The sequence below is a fragment of the Hevea brasiliensis genome, chromosome 13, assembly GCF_030052815.1.
Source record: "Hevea brasiliensis isolate MT/VB/25A 57/8 chromosome 13, ASM3005281v1, whole genome shotgun sequence".
Taxonomy (NCBI): Eukaryota; Viridiplantae; Streptophyta; class Magnoliopsida; order Malpighiales; family Euphorbiaceae; genus Hevea; species Hevea brasiliensis.
The window spans coordinates 84,739,623-84,758,476 of record NC_079505.1 but is presented as its reverse complement, the minus strand read 5'-3'; the positions used below and the strand labels follow the sequence as shown (position 1 = coordinate 84,758,476).

General features: G+C 34.8%; 2 protein-coding genes across 6 annotated transcripts; both read left to right on the top strand.

Annotated features, from left to right (window-relative positions):
• Nucleotides 1–53: 53 nt before the first annotated feature.
• LOC110659700 (probable alpha-mannosidase At5g13980) lies at nucleotides 54–9,225 on the top strand. 2 transcript variants are annotated; one of them, XR_009142653.1, is made up of 30 exons: nucleotides 54–801; nucleotides 906–989; nucleotides 1,127–1,215; nucleotides 1,499–1,673; nucleotides 1,896–2,015; nucleotides 2,203–2,289; nucleotides 2,370–2,441; nucleotides 2,696–2,809; nucleotides 3,173–3,273; nucleotides 3,349–3,442; nucleotides 3,516–3,683; nucleotides 3,774–3,863; nucleotides 4,023–4,088; nucleotides 4,209–4,265; nucleotides 4,442–4,673; nucleotides 4,792–4,928; nucleotides 5,064–5,129; nucleotides 5,274–5,333; nucleotides 5,427–5,498; nucleotides 5,693–5,740; nucleotides 5,847–5,966; nucleotides 6,053–6,118; nucleotides 6,456–6,568; nucleotides 6,716–6,800; nucleotides 6,913–7,023; nucleotides 7,104–7,199; nucleotides 7,768–7,815; nucleotides 8,132–8,274; nucleotides 8,668–8,736; nucleotides 8,826–8,901. XR_009142653.1 is itself a non-coding variant. In XM_058132627.1 (29 exons), exons 1-29 carry the CDS (start codon nucleotides 538–540, stop codon nucleotides 9,018–9,020), a joined length of 3,099 nt encoding a protein of 1,032 aa, XP_057988610.1. In that variant the 5' UTR covers nucleotides 54–537; the 3' UTR covers nucleotides 9,021–9,225. The 2 variants fall into 2 exon arrangements, 1 of the variants encoding a protein (XP_057988610.1); XM_058132627.1 differs by lacking the exon at nucleotides 8,132–8,274 and having other exon boundaries at nucleotides 8,826–9,225.
• Nucleotides 9,226–9,970: 745 nt separating this feature from the next.
• Nucleotides 9,971–18,854, top strand: LOC110659699 (uncharacterized). 4 transcript variants are annotated; one of them, XR_002495771.2, is made up of 15 exons: nucleotides 9,971–10,120; nucleotides 10,270–10,384; nucleotides 10,525–10,591; nucleotides 10,683–10,793; nucleotides 11,417–11,612; nucleotides 12,396–12,481; nucleotides 13,112–13,307; nucleotides 13,859–13,970; nucleotides 14,773–14,900; nucleotides 15,084–15,290; nucleotides 15,408–15,517; nucleotides 16,379–16,508; nucleotides 16,736–16,885; nucleotides 17,849–18,139; nucleotides 18,454–18,854. XR_002495771.2 is itself a non-coding variant. In XM_021817707.2 (14 exons), the coding sequence occupies exons 2-14, from the start codon at nucleotides 10,297–10,299 to the stop codon at nucleotides 18,068–18,070; spliced, it is 1,803 nt and encodes a 600-aa protein (XP_021673399.2). In that variant the 5' UTR covers nucleotides 9,971–10,120; nucleotides 10,270–10,296; the 3' UTR covers nucleotides 18,071–18,221. The 4 variants fall into 4 exon arrangements, 3 of the variants coding, with proteins under 3 accessions (XP_021673399.2, XP_057988608.1, XP_057988609.1); XM_021817707.2 differs by lacking the exon at nucleotides 18,454–18,854 and having other exon boundaries at nucleotides 17,849–18,221; XM_058132625.1 differs by lacking the exons at nucleotides 9,971–10,120; nucleotides 18,454–18,854 and having other exon boundaries at nucleotides 10,533–10,591; nucleotides 17,849–18,221.

The window sequence follows — 18,854 nt, the reverse complement described above, 5'->3', positions numbered from 1 at the left end:
CCCACTCTAAGCTTTGCGTGCAGTGCACTAGTCAAGTAGTCTCGTGTACGAGTAAGCAATTTACTGCCTCACTGTTACTGTGCTAAAGCATGGTTAATGGTACCTTCTATAGCGGCGCGAGGTGGTTGCCACCCCCCAACTGACGGAAAATGGTTGCCCCTCTGTTCCCGGCGTTCTAACCGGAACTAACTCGGAATGACCGAGTCTCCGGTGGACCGGTAGTAGCTAGAGTATAGACTAGATAAGCTCAAGTCTTGTTTCTACTTTCCAGTCAACAATAGATGACAAAACTTGGCCATATTCATTTTAAAGACCAAAGGATTCTGCAGATGATTCCAAAGCAACCCATTTTTTAATTATTAATTTTCTTTCCCAAACCCTAGCTGGCTTAGCTAGCTTCTTTCATTTCCTTTTGAAAGTGATGCTTTGTTCTGTATTTACCGACAAAATTCACTTACTGTGATCAAAACAATAAGCAGCAGAAGGAATTTCCGAAGGTGTCTTCTTTGATATTCGCTTTTGTTTCCATTGCTATTTATGTTATTCTACTGGTTCTCTCCCTTGGATTTAAAGGGACTCAGTTTGATCACTCAAACAACCATCAGGATGGCAATTCAAGCATGCTTCTTGATCATATTATTAAGCGTCTTGTGTGTGGATTCCAAGTATATTGCTTACAATACTACGTCCAGCGTTGTTCCTGGGAAGATCAATGTTCACTTAGTGCCTCATACGCACGATGATGTTGGCTGGTTAAAGACTATTGATCAGTACTATGTTGGATCTAACAATTCCATTCAGGTCTTTTATTCTTTTATTGGAGTTTTGGAATTTTATTTCAATGGTTTATTTCAATGGTAAATAATCTGTTTCGGTTTCTAATTCACTTGATGAATATTATGCAGGGAGCATGTGTGCAAAATGTACTGGATTCTTTGGTGCCAGCATTGCTGGCAGATAAAAATCGCAAGTTCATATATGTTGAGCAGGTTTCTGTTACACGTTATTAATATGGATACTTATCATTTTTTAAGGCATCAAATTTGGCAAGGAAAAAAGTTTACATTTGTTTTAAAAATAGCGTAAAATAAAATCCATTAAAACACCTTTTGCCCGCATAATACAGGCATTTTTTCAGCGTTGGTGGAGAGACCAGAGCCCGGAAGTTCAAATTATAGTCAAGAAGCTTGTCAGCTCCGGCCAACTTGAGTTAATGTAGTGTACAGTATATACCTCCACAGCCTTTGTTTTTCTTTTCCTTTTTTTTTGCTTCCCCCATTAATTACATGCAGGATTTAAGTTGTATCAAACTCGATTTCAATGTTCTTATGGACTCATTTGAGCCAATATATTTTGTTACTTTCGCAGATTGGTTTGTAGAAATGGAAACTGAGGTCAATTTATTAGTGTTTAGAGCTTCATGTTGGAGATGTATTATTATTGGAAATTTTTTGGCGTTTTTCATTTTGGTTATGGGTTTTCAGTTTTTGCTTTGCAGAAATGGGGGCATGTGCATGCATGATGAGGCGACTACACATTACATTGATATGATTGATCAAACAACCTTAGGGCATCGATTTATCAAAGAAGAATTTAATGTCACACCAAGAATTGGTTGGCAAATTGATCCATTTGGACATTCTGCAGTACAGGCTTATCTGTTTGGGGCAGAGGTATCTTTTCTCTACAGGCATGGTGTCAATCTGGCCAATGGTTGAACAATAATATATTGGATGTAATTCAGTTGCTAATGATTCTGGGAAATTCTTTTGTTGAAATGATGAGATATTGGACCACATAATTTGGAAGTTAATTTAGAAAAAGAAGGCCCTTGAAGATACACTTTCACGCGCATCATCTACTAATTTATTTGAAACTATTGATTGTTGGCTCAGGTTGGATTTGACTCTATTTTTTTCGCTCGTATTGATTATCAAGACAGAGCTAAAAGGAAGGATGAGAAGAGTCTTGAGGTTGTCTGGCGGGGGTCTAAAAGTCTAGGCTCATCTGCACAGGTGAGTATTTCTTAGTATTTCATATTTGTTTAGGATGCAATTGAACTTTTTTCAATCAAATGTTAAAGAAAAGAGTGTTAATCTTTTCTTTAGTCTATTTGTTATTTAATTGAAATTTTACTTTATTATCCATTTTGTGTTCTTGATGACACATTGTGTATTCTCTTACCAAGTTATTTTCTTTTAGATATTTGCTGGAGCATTCCCTAAGAATTATGAACCTCCAAGTGACAACTTCTACTTTGAAGTTGATGATGAGTCCCCCATTGTCCAGGTAAATCAATAGCCTAGCATTGTTGGTATATTTGATGTGTTTTGTGGACTATGTGACTTTTTTTTTTTGTTGACTTGAAGGATAACATCAATTTGTTTGATTACAACGTCCCTGATCGTGTGAATGATTTCGTATCTGCTGCACTGTCTCAAGTAAGATCATGATGCTAATTTACTTAATTTCCTTCCAAATTTATATGACCATATTCTTGAGGGTTCTTATGGGGTTCAATATATCATCCAATCAGAGATGCTCTTTAAAGAGATTTTCATTTCTTATGTTTTTTTACTGTTAGAAAGGTGGATTTGCAAGCTAAAGAAAGAGATTGTGTTGAGGGATATTTGGAAGGAAAAAGTTGAAATCTGTTAAGGCATATTACAGTTGCTTTTTGTCTACTCTTTTCCAGGCTAACATAACTCGGACAAATCATATCATGTGGACTATGGGGACAGATTTCAAGTACCAGTATGCTCGCACCTGGTTCAGGCAGATGGACAAGTTTATTCATTATGTGAATCAAGTTAGTGTTCCCTGTGATTATGGTCACACCTAAAATGGTTTCTTAAGTGGTGCTGATGTTGCATTTGATTGCAAAATAGGCACAATCTATGCTATTTGTTCAAGTAGAAAATGGGCATGTTCATATAACATTTTTATGAAGAGTTATGAATATAGTTGATGCAACATTCTAATGGTTGAATAAGTTTTTTGATAACAGCTTGTACTTATCTATTGCATGAGCTACCATCATTCTTTTGAGTTTTCTCTGTCAGGGATTTCAATTTTATCAAGATCTTTTGCATTTAAATCAAGGAATCATTAGATCTTTGTATTTTCTGTAATTTTCAATGTTAATGAAAATACAAGATTGGAATGTTTACAGGATGGGCGTGTGAATGCCTTATACTCAACACCATCAATATACACTGATGCAAAATATGCAGCAAAAGAATCTTGGCCGCTCAAGACTGATGACTACTTCCCGTAAGTTCAAAATTTGGAAATCACATTTTTAGCCGTTCCTATAAGTTGTTACAATTTGACTGTTGAAAATGTCAGATATGCAGATGAGGTAAATGCTTACTGGACTGGATTCTTTACGAGCAGGCCTGCTATCAAAGGTTATGTTAGGACAATGAGTGGCTACTATTTGGTAAGCTTTATATGATTAGTTCTTGGCAGAATTTTGGATAAATGATGTTTATTGAGCACTTGAATAAAAACAGGCAGCGAGACAATTAGAGTTTTTTAAAGGGAGGAGTAAAGCAGGACCAAATACAGATTCTCTGGCTGATGCTTTAGCAGTTGCTCAACATCATGATGCAGTTAGTGGAACAGAGAAGCAGCACGTGGCTGATGATTATGCAAAACGGCTGTCAATAGGATACAAGGAGGTTTAACTTTGATTGATCCAGTATTTTCTTGGTAGCTTCTGTCATTCTGCTTTACCTCAATTCCTTAAAATCTAATAATGTCTCTCACAGGCTGAGAAGGTAGTTGGAGCATCGCTGTCGTGCATAGCAGAGTCTAAGTCAAAAACTGGTTGCGCAAATACAACTATCAAGTTTCAACAGGCAAATACTAACAATGCCTTTTACATTTCTATAGATAGCTATAGTTTTAAGTGTACAAACAGTTATAATACTGACTGATATATATAAATATATATTTCAACCTGAGAAACTGATACATTAATATATTGTTTTCATTTTTTCTTTATTTCACTGTTTCAGTGTCCCCTGCTGAATATAAGTTACTGTCCTGGATCAGAAGTTGATCTTTCAAATGGAAAAGGCCTGGTATGAAGAATATAAACGAATTCTTGTTTCTTTTATTTTCTTTTTGGATGGATTAAAAAAAAAAAATATAAATTTTTTTGATCTTAAAATCGATCATCCTTAATGGATCTGCTTCTGTAGGTGGTGGTTGTCTACAATTCTCTGGGATGGAAAAGAGAGAATGTTATAAGAATTCCTGTGAGTTCTTATGTTTAGATCAATTTTATATCTTAGAAGTATATATATATATATATATAGTCCATCAAGTTTACATATGCTTCTTGAAGTATAGTCACCTATTTTTCCTGTGTTAAAGATGACCACTTCATTTTGTAATATTTAAATTTTCATGCTTATTGCCTAACTTGACACAGGTTATTAATGAAAATGTCAACGTCAAAGATTCTGTAGGAAGAGAAATTGAATCACAACTTCTGCCTCTACTGGATACCCCTAGAGGCATAAGAAACTACCATTCTATGGCATATGTAGGTAGCTCCCCAAATGTGACACCCAAGTACTGGCTTGCATTTTCAGCATCCGTACCACCTCTTGGTTTCAGCACTTACATTATTTCCAGTGCCACCTCATCCACTAAACGGGCAGGTCAGCATGGAAATATAACGTGTTTGAAATCCCATTCTTCAGTAGAAAATTGTGAAGTCAAATTCTCCAAGATATTGATGCCGGATGTGTGTTCAATTTGTCTGTATTATGATTACAGCTGCTGTTTCAAGGCAAAAAGTATACAATACAGAAGTGACTCAAAATGATTCAATTGAAATAGGGCCAGGAAACTTAAAATTAATATATTCTGGGAAAGAAGGGAAACTTACTCAGTATATAAATGGCAGAAGCTCGGTATGTGAAATTGGTTCAATTTTTATGCACATTTCCAAATAGCACGTTAACTCAAATGATGTACTTTATAATGTTAAAGGTACTTCTGTTACTCAAAACATGACTTTTTGATATGCCTATACTTTTTATTTGAAGGTCAAAGTATCCGTGGAGCAATTATATAGCTATTATGCTGGATATGATGGAAGCAAGGATTCTCAGGTATTAGTCCCTTCAATTAGGGCCTCTGGAATCATTGGTTCTTCACCTCTATTTTCTGTCAACTTTTTGGTCTGTACATTATTGTTGTGTGATTGCATATATGGAAACTATAAGTAACTATTTCTTGAACTTAACTTCTTGAAGGCTTCTGGAGCGTACATATTTCGCCCAAATGGTACATATCCCATCAACTCCGAAGGACAGGTATATATTGTCCTCTCTCAAGTGCTTGACCAAAAAGATTAACTTTCTCATATTCATTGTCAAACAAGCAACTAAGTGGTTAGACAATTTCAGGTTGCTTTCACTGTTTTACGAGGACCTTTACTGGATGAAATACATCAGAGGATCAGTTCATGGATATATCAGGTAGTTTATCTCATAAGATGACAACATTCTCTTGTTTACACTAATAGGCCCAGTTCATGCATTGCATATGATAGAGAAATGTAGAATCATATGCTTGACCTTGTATATGTATTTTCTCCTAGATGACAAATGTCAGAAATTTGAGAGATTACGTTGCTGATACATCTATAATTAACACTTGTATGAATAAACAGATAACCAGAGTGTACAAGGGGAAAGAACATGCTGAAGTTGAGTTCATTGTAAGCAGTTGAATTTTGTTCCCACTGTAAACAGTGTCTTTTGAAAAGCCGTTCGTTCATATGTATATATAAGAACTGTTTTTATCAACACTATTCTCAATTTCAGGTTGGGCCAATACCAATTGATGATGGAATTGGCAAAGAGGTTGTAACTAAGATCACAACAACTCTAAAAAACAACAAAACATTCTATACAGATTCAAATGGGCGTGATTTCATAGAAAGGGTACGCTGTTTCCAGTTCTGGTACACGTTGCTGGGAATATTTAATTTTGTGGTTGCATGTCTCTTAAAGAAATTATTCCTTTGCAGATTCGAGACTACAGGAGAGATTGGGACCTCCAAGTGAATCAACCTGTTGCAGGAAATTATTACCCTGTATGTTTGATCTTTAGTTTCAGCAACTATAATAATTTGCTGCAAAATTTTTTTCAATATTAAATGTGCTTCTGTCCCTTCAACACTCGATAGAAAAGTTGTGATTATGATTATTGAATCCTAGAAGAAGATCAATAAGAATGAAGAAAATGTCCTAACTTGTTATCCTAGCAAGGATAATAGCAAGCACTGCGCAATAAACAAGAATTTGGCCTCCTGATACTTGATAGTTCAAAACATCAATTTGAAGTTACATACATAGACTCAAACAAGATATATGTGTGTAGTTGATCATTCTCATTAGCACCAAATTACAAGTATTTTATTTGTCATTCAGATTAATCTTGGAATTTACATGAAAGATGATAGTTCTGAGTTCTCCATCCTAGTAGATAGATCTGTTGGTGGATCAAGTATTGCAGATGGGCAATTTGAACTAATGCTCCACAGGTTTTTTACCCCTTTCTTTTCTGGCGCCTGTTTCCCTGTTTCTTTCCATAAATTTGAGTTCCTACTTCTGAAGTTCATCAGTAAATATTATGTGACATAGCCTGGGAGTATTTACCTATGAGGTTATTTTTTCCCCATTTCTCATAGGAGATTATTGCGAGACGATTCTAGAGGAGTTGGAGAGGCACTGAATGAAACAGTTTGTATTCTTGATGCATGCACAGGATTGACTGTAAGCACATACTAAGCCGTTATATTTTCAAGGATTTGCTGATAACCATTATTTTGATTTTTTGGTACTTGATTTGTGACATGTAGCTTACTTGATAAACATATATCTACAGATTGTGGGAAAGTACTATTTAAGAATAGATCCTTTAACTGAGGGAGCTAAGTGGCGTCGATCATATGGTCAGGAGATATATTCTCCTTTCCTCTTAGCCTTCACAGAGCAGGTGAAAAGAAGACATTGAAGAATTCTTGTTCCTTTTTGTGGTCTACCTGTAAGTTTTATGTGCATATCCTTCTTTTGCAGGATGGAAACAATTGGACAAACGCTCACGTAACAACCTTTTCCGCAATGGATTCCTCCTATGTTTTACCAGATAATGTTGCAATAATAACCCTGCAGGTGTATATCTCTCTTTCCCTTGTTAGACAACTTTCTTTTGTTGCCTTTTGTTATTTCTCTAGATAGGAAAAGAGGGAAATAGTGAAGACAATTAGAGCAATTTGGTTGCCATGTTCCTTTTTTTCTTTTTTTTTTTTGGGTCTCTCAGAAGTCAGAAACATTGAATTGTTCTGAGTTAGGAAATTATTTTGGCAGACTGCTTTGGCAAGAGTGTTTTGATGACAACTTTAAAATAAACCTATTTATGAACCAAAAAAGAAACAGTTTTCTGAGTTTGAGAAACTACTTTCCAAATACTGTTTGAAGGGCTAAACTATCATGAAAACAAGAAAATAAAATGTTGTGAAAGATGATTTCCAGAGAACAGTAACTGCACAGTCATTCAGTGTTCTGGTGAATGAATCAGCACATTAGTTGGCTGGTGGGGTACTCTATACTTTCTAATTGAAATGACAATGGGAAGTTACTTTCATCTTAGGCCATTTGATATTTTGAAGATGAACATAATAAAGTTACATGAATGGTGCATTTTCAAGTTGAAGACTTTACTTTTTCTGTAACTCTGCAGGAACTTGATGATGGAAAAGTTTTGATTCGGTTGGCACACTTATATGAGGTTTGTAGTTTATCTTCCATACTTCTCTTGTTCAGTTTGTGTCTTGCTTTTCTGGTAACAACTTGGTCATGGAAAAGACAATTCAGAGAAAGCAAATTGGTTATTGATGCGACTGTGAGCCTCTGAAGACTAGTTAACGTGCCAAGTAAGCCTGTAAATAGAAAGAAATAGTGAGCTCGGTGGCCTTTTGGCCAACCACTCCAATGCTCAAGTTAGTGATGTGTGTTGAGAGTAGGTAGATTGAATAAAGAAAGCTTCTGTAGAAAATTTGGCTGGGTGAGTGTACCTGATTAATGATTGTTTCTCATATTTATAGACCAAAGGCTAAGTAGCCATTGTAGCTAGTCCCATGAATCTCGGATATGGGGTTAATATCCCAAGATATTCCCTCCTGGAGATATGATTTTATCTTTGATTGGCCTTGCTGATGCTTAGTAGAGTTGATGCTCGGCTTACCAGGTGAGCGTTGTCACTCTTTTTCTTTTTTAGCAGCCTTCTACTCGGTCTGAGTTCTGCTCGGTTCGGGTTGTCTGAGCATCTTTTGCTTGGTCTGGGCTGCCCACACAATCTCTTGCTTAGTCTGACTATTTGACTGAGTGCTGATAATTTGACTGCGACGTTGGACTTTTTATCCAAGCGCTGACCATTTAACTTGATTTAGGGCGGGATCAGTTATGTAATAGCAAATAATCTGAATGCATTCATCAATTACTCTCGCAGTATTTTAGTTATGGTTTTCTTTTATATGATTCTTAATTTTGGTGCTACTTCATGTTATATACCACTTTCCCATTATTTTTCTTTGCCAATTCATCCTAAAACCTTTGTTTCTTTTGATGCTTTAATTGCAAGATTGGAGAGGATAAGGATATGTCGATCACAGCAAGTGTACAATTGAAAAAGGTGTTCCCATACAAGAAGGTAGAAGAATGAGTTCCTAATATTAACTTGTTTTGCTTACAGCCAAGGGAAAAAAAAAACTGAATGCTTCTATCTTCGATGGCTACCAGATAAACAAAGTAACAGAGACAAGTCTATCTGCCAACCAAGAGAGAGCAGCAATGGAGAGGAAGAGGCTAATTTGGAAAGTAGAAGGTTCCTCTGGAGAAGAACCCAAGGTGGCTAGAGGAAGACCTGTAGATCCTGTAACACTAGTTGTTGAACTTGCTCCAATGGAAATCCGCACCTTCCTTGTAGATTTTTAATTAAAAATGATCAACCACAGGGTAGAAAGCGTTCCATTATTCATCCTAGTTCTTAGAGCGTTGATCAATTGACTATTAGCATACTGTAATGCTGCCTGCCACATTAATTCAAAGTAGCATTCAAGCCAATGTAAGGCGTGCGTCCTGCAGAGGCACAACAGCCTCGGTCCATGATTTGTTAATAAATTTGATGGTTTTGTTGTTATTTGGTTTAAAATAAAATAAAATTAATTTAAAAAAAAAATTATGAAAATTATAATTTGTCTCGCAAATTGTACGTAAAGTGATAATTTTTTGTATGCATTTATTTTATGAAAAAAATAATTATTTTTTATATGTCATTCGCAAATTGAATATGTATATACATATTCATTTTATTAATTAAATTTATTTATAATTAAAGTAGTGCATATAATAAAATAAGTTATTAATTTATTTATAATTGAATATTTTTATAGATAATTTTGTAATGCATATAATAAAAAAAAGTTACAATTTTAATTGGTGCATAATTTATAATTAATATAAAATAAGTTTTATGACATCAATATTATTAAAAATTTTCTTAATTTTCTACATATCATAAAAATAAAATATTAAATATCAATAAACCATCTATTTAATTACATCACCATATATATATATATATATATGAAATCAAGGAATATAGAATCACTTATTTAAATTAACATAAATTTCTTTGAATCTTTTAATTAATTTTTTTACTTAATTATTATAATAAAAATTTAATTAATTTCTACTCTTTTATAATAATACTCCATTCAATCACAATTGTGAAAAATAGGCTTATGTATAAGTAAATAAACTGTAGCACCTCCCCTCTCTCTTTCCTATTTTTTTTAATGTTAGATTATTTCATTTTAAAAAAGGAAATTCTGAACTTGATCCGACGCCGTATGGTTCCTCGGAGTTGGACGGTAGCGTTTTGTATTTTGTCACTGGCTCCCTAAAAACCCGAGCACAAGCGTAACTCACATAAACCAAGGACAGTACCGGAAGCGCAAGGCACCTTAGAAAGTCGCCGGTGCATTCCATCCATTACGGGTTGTAGGCGCCACCGTCTTAATCTATAGAAACAGGTTCTTCCGCACATTTCCTGACTACGTTTTTTCTAAAACATTTACCTCACCAATTTCAGATCTAATAATTCTAAAATGTTGACAAGATCAAATCTCCTTTTTTTTTTTTTGCTATTGATTTTTACCGGGCGGCGATTAATTTATTTTAGCGTGGCGAGGGTTCATTGGAAGGATTGATGGGGAAGGAGAGCGAAACTACGGACATGGAAATTGACGCTCCAAAATCCAATTCCTATCAGATCAATCCCAGATATTCAGTCAACGGTTATTTCCTCTTCATCTATTTTTAAAGTGGAGCGAATTTCTAGTCTCTTTTATGGATTCATATTTCTTTATATATGTTTAGTATTGGCTGATAGTTATGCACATTAACTGAGATATTGATGTGAATTTTAAAAATCTAGTGTTGCAGCTGCTGAAGTCTGCGCAGATGCAGCATGGGTTGCGACATGGAGATTATGCTCGTTATCGGTATAAACCTTTGCTTTTGGTCTAGTACTTCTATATGAATGTTGCTAATTTGGATGTTGTGTTTGAATTGAGTAATCTTATTCAAGCGCAGGAGGTATTGTACTGCTCGGCTCAGGAGGTTATATAAATCATTGAAGTTTACCCATGGACGTGGAAAATACACTCGTAGAGCTATAACTGAATCCACTGTTACTGAAGTAAGGTATGTCTTGTCTAAAAACAGATTTTATATGTTCTCATTTTTTGCTTGTACCTTTTTTCCCTCCTGTTCTTTCTCATTATGCTTCTTACAACTCTGCTGGAATGAGCTCTTCCCTGGTTGCTGATGCATCTGGGGTAACTTTTTTAGGAACTTGGCTTTCCGGTCTTTTTTTTTAGTAGCTGATTATCCATCGGACTGCGCAAGAAAAAAAAAAAAAAAAAAAGAGCTTCCTATCTATGTTGGGATTTATGCTATCAATGGTAATATGAGGGTGGTTTCAATGTGCATATCTGCACTACAAATAGCACGCCCTTTTATTTTACTTGATGCCAAGAAATTTAGGTCATATTACTCTTAAAGTAAGAGCCCAAATTAGTAAACAAATGATAAGTTCTTGTATTTGAAGAGCTCATTTCTCATCAGTCCCGTAATTTTGTTATAAGAATTAATATTTGTTCTGTTTAGAAATCCTTTTTGGATAGAATGGTGGTTAGTTTAGTTTACTAAATAAGAATTAACTCTTTGGAGTATCTATTAGTGTTAGTGTTTGTGAGATGGTGAAAGTAAAATTTTGTTTCATAGCCTTTCAAGTTTATGATTTATTTTATTTGAAAGAGAAATAGGTTTCTGCATCTGGTTCTTTATTCTGCTGAGAGAGCTTGGAGCCATGCCATGGAGAAACGACAGCTTCCAGATGGTCCAAATGGAAGACAACGCATATATCTGATTGGGAGACTGAGGAAAGCTGTAAAATGGGCTGATCAGTTCTCACGGCTGTGTGCTGCCAAGGGAGATTCCAGAACATCTTTGGAAGCTGAGGTGTGCCTTTGCTTTGGTTATTTCATGTTTTCAGTGTTTGGTCTCCCATATCTCATAACTATTGTAATACAATTTAATGCACTTTTTGAGGATATAGGGATTTTGCCATTTAGGATCTTTTTATTGGATTTGGATAATACTTCTTGTTAGCAATCAAAATGAATTTTCATAGTAAAGATTTTCTTCCGTGGTTGTGGACATGGCCAAGCATTCATGGTTGCGTCCTATTTTCTGTTGGCTAGTCTAGCTGTAATTATAGAATAGTTTTTATTTTTTTGGATGCATTTTTGTGAAGCTTTCAAAGCTACAATCATCATAAATGTTTAGTAAATTTCATTGTTGTTGTGAGTTCTCACCACTGGTGATGGATTCATGAGCAAATAAAAATTGTAGGGTACAATTATGCATTGGGTGTTTTAAGATACAAGCCTCACACATCTTAGGCGTCGGAATTTGAAAGTTCATTCTCTATAATTCCAGCTCAATTACGTCTTATTTTGGGGAGTTTGAAGATTCAAATGCAAATGTGAATTCAAGAGATAAAATCCAGTGATATACACTCTCATCTGTTTATCATTTTCTAATAGTGTTCACTTAGTCAATTGCATTATCATTTAGCACTATCAAATTGTATTTAATTCTTATATCTTGTTACTTGTATTTAATTCTTATATCTTATTACTACTGCTGAAGTTGTACTATCTATTTGGAATCTTCCTTTATATTGGTTAGAAGTATGATATGGCTTTTTCATTCTAAATTAACAAAGTTTTGACTTTGTAGGCATATGCTGCCTATATGAATGGCAATTTGTTGTTTGAACAAGATCGGAACTGGGACACTGCATTGAAGAACTTCATAAGTGCCAGGTCATTCTTCTCTCCGTCATATGTAATTATTATTCATTGCTGCTTTCGTAGTTGTAAAAGTTAGTGTGTTGTTTGCTCATTGAACTTTAAGAAGTAATGGGTTTAACTGCAAAAAGATATAGCACCCTTTAAGCACTTTTTTCTCCTATTTCCTAAATAGAGGATATATAGGAGACTATATCTTCAATTCATTTTTCATTTATTCCAAACAATAGGGTTCAATAGAATTTCACCTGGTTAGAATTTATTCCAAATATGTGAATTCTATTATTATAAATCAATTTAGTTGAATTCTGGCATGCTTGTTGCGGACTACCTTCGTGTTTTCATTTGTCCTATTGTGATCATCCACTTTAAATAATCAACATTAAATCTGTATCATAGACAATTATCCTCTCTTCTGATTAAGTTAACATAATAAGAAAAGAGGAAACAATGCTGAACCTGATGTTTAACATTAAACAGTTATATTGATTTATTTTGGCATATAAATTGGGTTGCTGCTTTCAGACCCTTTTATAATATTTCCAACATGGCTGCGATGGCTCTTCAACATTGTCAAGCTACAGTTGCTATTCCCCCTTTTTGTTAATTAAATATTGTCGTTGACTAACTTGATTAATTATATAGAGCTGTGTACGAGGAACTGGGAAAATATGGGGGCCTGGAAAATCAGCTTTTATGCCGTGAGCGTGTTGAGGAGCTGGAACCTAGTATTCGATACTGCCGGCACAAAATTGGCGGGTCAAATCTACAAACGTCTGACCTCCTACAAATTGGTGAGATGGAAGGTCCTGCATTGGACCTCTTCAAAACTAAATTGGAGGTGAGGCTGATTATTTTAGCAGGAATTAAAGCATTATATCTTTTTCCTCTTTTTCTTCTTCTTCTCGTCTTTCTTTCTTTCTTTCTTCTTCCTTTTTTTTTATATTGTAATTTCATTGATTATATTCTCTCGTCCTGCTTTAGTTGTCTTCAAAGCAGTTGGTCTGCTTATATTATATCCTTGTGCCACTTATTTGAAAATCTAATCCGTTTAGAAAGAACAGTACTTCATACTCATATCATAGATCCAATTATAAAGCGAATCTTACATTTTTACATTCAATCAACTCCACTTCAAGCCTTATTATGTTATACGATGCATATGGATGATTTTGTTATTATTATTATTATTATTATTATTATTATTATTATTATTATTATTATTATTATTATTCTGCATGGAAAATATATTAGCATATAGATGACTCTTAAATTTCTGGTTTTAAGTCTTCCTACTCTGTAAATTCTGATTAGAGAAATATTTTGCGAATATTTGTTTCTCTAATTATGCTTGCTCCTTTTTTTATTTTTTCCCAATTCCTTGTTTTGCAGGCTGTTATGGCTGAGGCAAGGTCCCAACAGGCAGCTTCCCTGACAGAGTTTCATTGGCTTGGTCACAAATTTCCAATATCAAATGCAAAAACTCGGGTTGCGATTTTAAAAGGTCAGTAACTTTTTACTAGTAGTAATGATTAGAGGGGTAAACATTGCTTCTAAGTAATATATTTACTATTTGATATGTAATTATCTTGTATAGCCTTTTCTTTTTAATTCTATTTTTTCTCTCACATCTTTTGATTAGCAAAAAAAATATCATTGGAAGGCACCAAGGAGATGACAGCCCAAGTACATAACAATATCATTTATAAGAAAAAAAGCGGGCAGTGGCAGTTCACATATCTACAAAATGTCACGGACTAATCCAAAAGTTCAATGGTCTTATAACCCCATTCATTTACTCTGTGATAGTATTTCTAGCAACATGGTTGGCTGGTTGTATATGGAATTTCTATCTCTATTTTTCAACCTATTTTTTACCTAGTCTATTTGACACTGAAGCTTGGTTGAGTAGGCGGTTATATTTGGTATATTTTTTTCTTATGGGAAAGTATAGCTGAAGCCAAGTAATCACAATGCATCCCTGTGGTTTTTGCTCAGCACAATCATGGATATGAAATTTGATTGTGTTTCTGATAATTACAAGAGTCTTCTGTTCTCAAGACCTATAGGAAAATGCTAGTATTTGGCACAAGCACCGTGTAGTTTGACATTGCTATGCTAGGAAGCATACAAGCTTGTATGCGTTGTCTTTATGTTATGATTGTATTGTGGACTTGCTTTCATTCTGTAATTGTGGACTTGAGGTGGTTACATGCACATTATAAATATTTCTTTGTTTCCCTTCAATTTATTTTATTGTTTGCTTGGCTAGTCAAGTTCTGTTTGTTGTTTGATGATCTCTTCAGCTCAAGAACTAGAGAAGGATTTGCACGGTCCTACTACCGATTCACTCCCAGCAGAGAAAAAATTAGTCATCTTTGACAAAATTTTTACTGCCTATCATGAAGCTAGAAGCTCCATTCGCAGTGACTTGGTATGAAATTTCGGCCAATTGTGTTACTAGATTTCATTAAAAAAATAGGAGCTTCTTTTGCTTGTTTTATTTTAACATCAAGTAGGTTTTCCCCTCCAATGTTTTCTTAGGCTTTTAGTTGTGTGATTCATTTTCTCCCTCCAATTTCCCAGACTTGTATTCCTGACACTTCGCATTTTCTAGGTCAGTGCAGGTAATGCCGACAGTGTAAAAGATGACTTAAGTGGCCTTGATAAAGCAGTTAGTGCTGTACTAGGACAACGTACAATTGAGCGTAACCAGTTGTTAGTTACCATTGCAAAGAGTAAACTTACTAGGCGCTGTGATGACAAAAATGAGAAAGTTGCCAAGCCTGAGGAGCTTGTTCGCTTGTATGATCTTTTGTTGCAGGTTAACAGTCTCACTCTACTATGTATTGTCAACATACTTCTCTTCATAAAAATATTGATTCAAGCTGCTGATTTTTGTGATGTATTCTGCTATTTATAATCATGTTACATTTGGCAGAACACATCTGATCTTTCTGACTTAGTTAGTTCTGGAAGAGATACAAAACATGAGGAGATTGCATTCTCTGAAAACTGTTCAGTTAGAAATTTGGCTTTCCGAGCTGAAAGGTTTGTACCTGAGCTGCTACTAATTAGATTGAATTGCAACTACATTTAAGTTTAGCTCATAGGTCATATCTGTCTTACTAATCATGATAAACCTTGTCTATTTTGGGGTCGGCTACTGTCATTATGTTCTATGATTTCACTCAAAGGATGTATCTTTTGTGAATGCATCATTTGTTACCATCCTTTGCCTTTGTTTAATCAGACCATTTTCTTAAATCAGTTGATTATTCTCTACCTGTGAGTCTTTGCCATGTGTGACTAAATTATTTTTGCCCGAATCTTCTTTATGTGTTTCTGTTGGCACTATACTTTGTACTAAATACTAACACTATCATTTTCATTTATGGCCTCATCACTGATCTTAATCAGCACCATCATGCCATTTCATTCTATATGAGGACATTTATGTAAAATTTTTTCTTCATAGAAAAAAAAGGAAGATGCCATTTGATAAGTTCCTTTTCTGTTTGAGACATAGACAAGGTGAATCATCTAGGCAAGTCTACTTCCACAAGTAATTTGTTTTAAGTAGTAAGAGTGCGATCTGGATTTGTACATTGCATTTTTTCAGGTTACCATCATGTAAAGCTGGTGAGGCAAATGTCTTGCTTTGTGTTGTTATTGAAAAAGCTTTGCAATTTATATCTATTAGGGTTTCTACTATGTAATTACTGGATAATAATATTCAGTGTCCTTTTTTTCTACTGCGGTTTTTTTCCTCTTTTTTTTTCCCATTTTCATTGGGTTTTGAAGAAAGGGATACCATAGCAATTATGGTCTCTTGCTTATCAAAGTGATTGAAACTAACCATTTTCACGATTTTGGGTTCTTAATCTTTCATGCTTCCTGATTTTTTTGCAGGTGCTTCTACCTAGCAAAGTCATACAGCTTAGCTGGGAAGAGAACAGAAGCATATGCATTATACTGCCGTGCTCGTTCCCTTGCTGAGAATGCCTTACAGAATTTTCAGCCTCTCAATAACACTGATGAGGTGATTCAGCCTAGAAAAAGGACTGTGACCCTTTTTTGGCAGTTCTGCCACAAAATTAATTGAAATTTCTTGTCAATTTTTAGTGCGAATCTAGATTCTTCATTGCATGGTAAATTCATCCACAAAAATAGCTATTAATGCTTCATGGGTGTAGGATTGTATTTGTGAGTTCTGACATATAACTTGTTCTATCTAATATTTGATTGCTTAATCATTTTGCATTACAGATGATGATTACAGAGCTGAAGACATTATACGATGGGTGCAGATCTAATAGTTGTATAGAGCATGCATTAGGAATTTTGGAGGAAGAAAAAGCTCCGGAGAACCTGTCGAAGAAAGTTTCTGCAATATCATTAAGCGGGGGTGACAAGAAGGTGCAATCTGAGCTTGATTCTATTATTTCTTTTAAAATTAACCAACCGTCTTTTATTCTTTATTATATAATTATGCAACAAAGAAGAGGACTAGCTTGCAGGAGGGAACATTGTATATTTGTATTTCAATTTATCTTTTCTTTTTGCCTTATTTTGATTATTATACATTGTTTGACTAATTTCCGTGGGAATATAAGATCACATTGTAATACTCTGAAGTTATCCTGACCTTAAATAGTGCCGAAGTTTCATGCACTGAGCAATCCCCACAGATGCACCTCATGCATCTGTGATGCACTTGATAGTCTTTACATGCTTGTCCGTTTGTTCTTATCATTCTAGTGCACAAATTTAGTTTTTTATTTTGTCAAATGCCTGAAAACAGGACCTTATCATACGATTTGCATTAATAATGTCAGTTCAATATATAAGCATCTTAATTGTGTGGTATTCCCCACGTCCAACATGGTGGGGTTTTTTTTTTTTTTTATTTAGGGAGAGAGGGGGAGGGGAGAGAGAGAAGGGGGGGGCGGGGGGCGCCGTGTACATTGATGTTCTTTTATACAAAATGATAGGAATATTATGGTCACTATATCTGTTATAGCAGATGGAAATTTTGATCATAATTATTATTGGATGCTTTAGAAGTAATACTTGTGCATGCCTTTGTATGTATCATTTTTGGCTACTATTAAAATGAGTTGAAATTCAGGGTAATTCTGAATCATAACATCTGTTATGCTGTAGTGACGTGTGATATTTGTGATTTATTAGTGCATTCTCTTTTGTAACTGAGCTTGTAGGAATTCACTGTATTTATCTATTGCATATTATCTATCCTAGAAGAGACAAGAGGACTGCCATGAACAACATATTTGCCGTACTTGTATCCAAGTTTATGTTCACTTGCATCTGATATTCATACACCTTACTTTGGTTTGCTTGCTAATTTAAATTTGTTAGGTGGAAAAATCCCTTCTTGAGAAACTTGATGCCTATGAGTCTGCAGTTGGCGATGCAAATGTGAAGGCTCCTCCTCGCATTGAAGTGTTCCCTCCAGCCTTCAAAACAATACCTCGAAATCCCATCATTCTTGACCTTGCCTATAATTATATTGATTTCCCATCACTAGAGAACAGGATGAAGAAGGACAAGAAAGGCTTCATAGGTAGGCTTTGGCGATGAGTTTTATAGGAGGCGGCAATAACTTAAAAAACTAGGAAAATAAAAAAGCAACAGGAATTCTGAGATGAGGTATTGGAGGCATTTGCTTTGTAGTTAGCAGTTGAGTTTTCAAATTATATTTATTTATTTCCATGATGGTATTGCCTTTGAATTTTTGGGATTTTTTTTTTTAAATGGGCTTATTTTAGTAAATTTTAACGAAAAAGATGAAGTGGAATAAATGTCTTGTTTGGTAGTGGGCTTGTGAAGAAGGTTTGGTGGTAAAAAAACAAAAAAATTATTTATTTCTTCAACGAAATACCCATTTTATGTTTACTCGGATAGATAAATAGAAAAAATAGAAAGGTTCAATTTTCAATTCTGGAGCTTTTACCCTTTTCTAGGGAGAAATGGGGAGAACCAGAAGCTTTGGAGCTTTTCAGATTAATATAATTGGTTGGCTCTCGGCATTTTTATGTGATATGGCTGGAATGCGTTCTACGAAATTGTTGTAGTCTTGCAGTCTGCAGAGGGTTGGAGAATTTGAGGATTGGTGAGAAACAAGACGCAACATTAGGCTTTTGCTTTGGAGAGCGCTAGAGTGATGGCTAAAAGCGGCAAGGGAAAGGGGCGTAGGAAAAGAAGTGTTGTGTTTGAAGATATTTGTATGTATGGTTTCTAATTGAGTTTGAAGAATTATACACTAACGCTAAGGATCAAGGTTTCAGATTTGGCTTGGTTTAAAACTCAATTGAGATCGAACTGATATAATTTTATTATTTATATTAAATTTTTTTAATATTAA

Excerpts from the sequence above, each read along its gene's own strand:
- LOC110659700 (XM_058132627.1), top strand. The coding sequence starts at position 538 with ATGTTATTCTACTGGTTCTCTCCCTTGGATTTAAAGGGACTCAGTTTG. Across the intron at positions 3,274-3,348 it reads AAGACTGATGACTACTTCCC|ATATGCAGATGAGGTAAATG; the intron begins GTAAGTTCAAAA and ends TGAAAATGTCAG. Across the intron at positions 5,334-5,426 it reads CCATCAACTCCGAAGGACAG|GTTGCTTTCACTGTTTTACG; the intron begins GTATATATTGTC and ends AGACAATTTCAG.
- LOC110659699 (XM_021817707.2), top strand. The coding sequence starts at position 10,297 with ATGGGGAAGGAGAGCGAAACTACGGACATGGAAATTGACGCTCCAAAA. Across the intron at positions 10,592-10,682 it reads GGAGATTATGCTCGTTATCG|GAGGTATTGTACTGCTCGGC; the intron begins GTATAAACCTTT and ends ATTCAAGCGCAG. Across the intron at positions 15,518-16,378 it reads TTGGCTTTCCGAGCTGAAAG|GTGCTTCTACCTAGCAAAGT; the intron begins GTTTGTACCTGA and ends ATTTTTTTGCAG.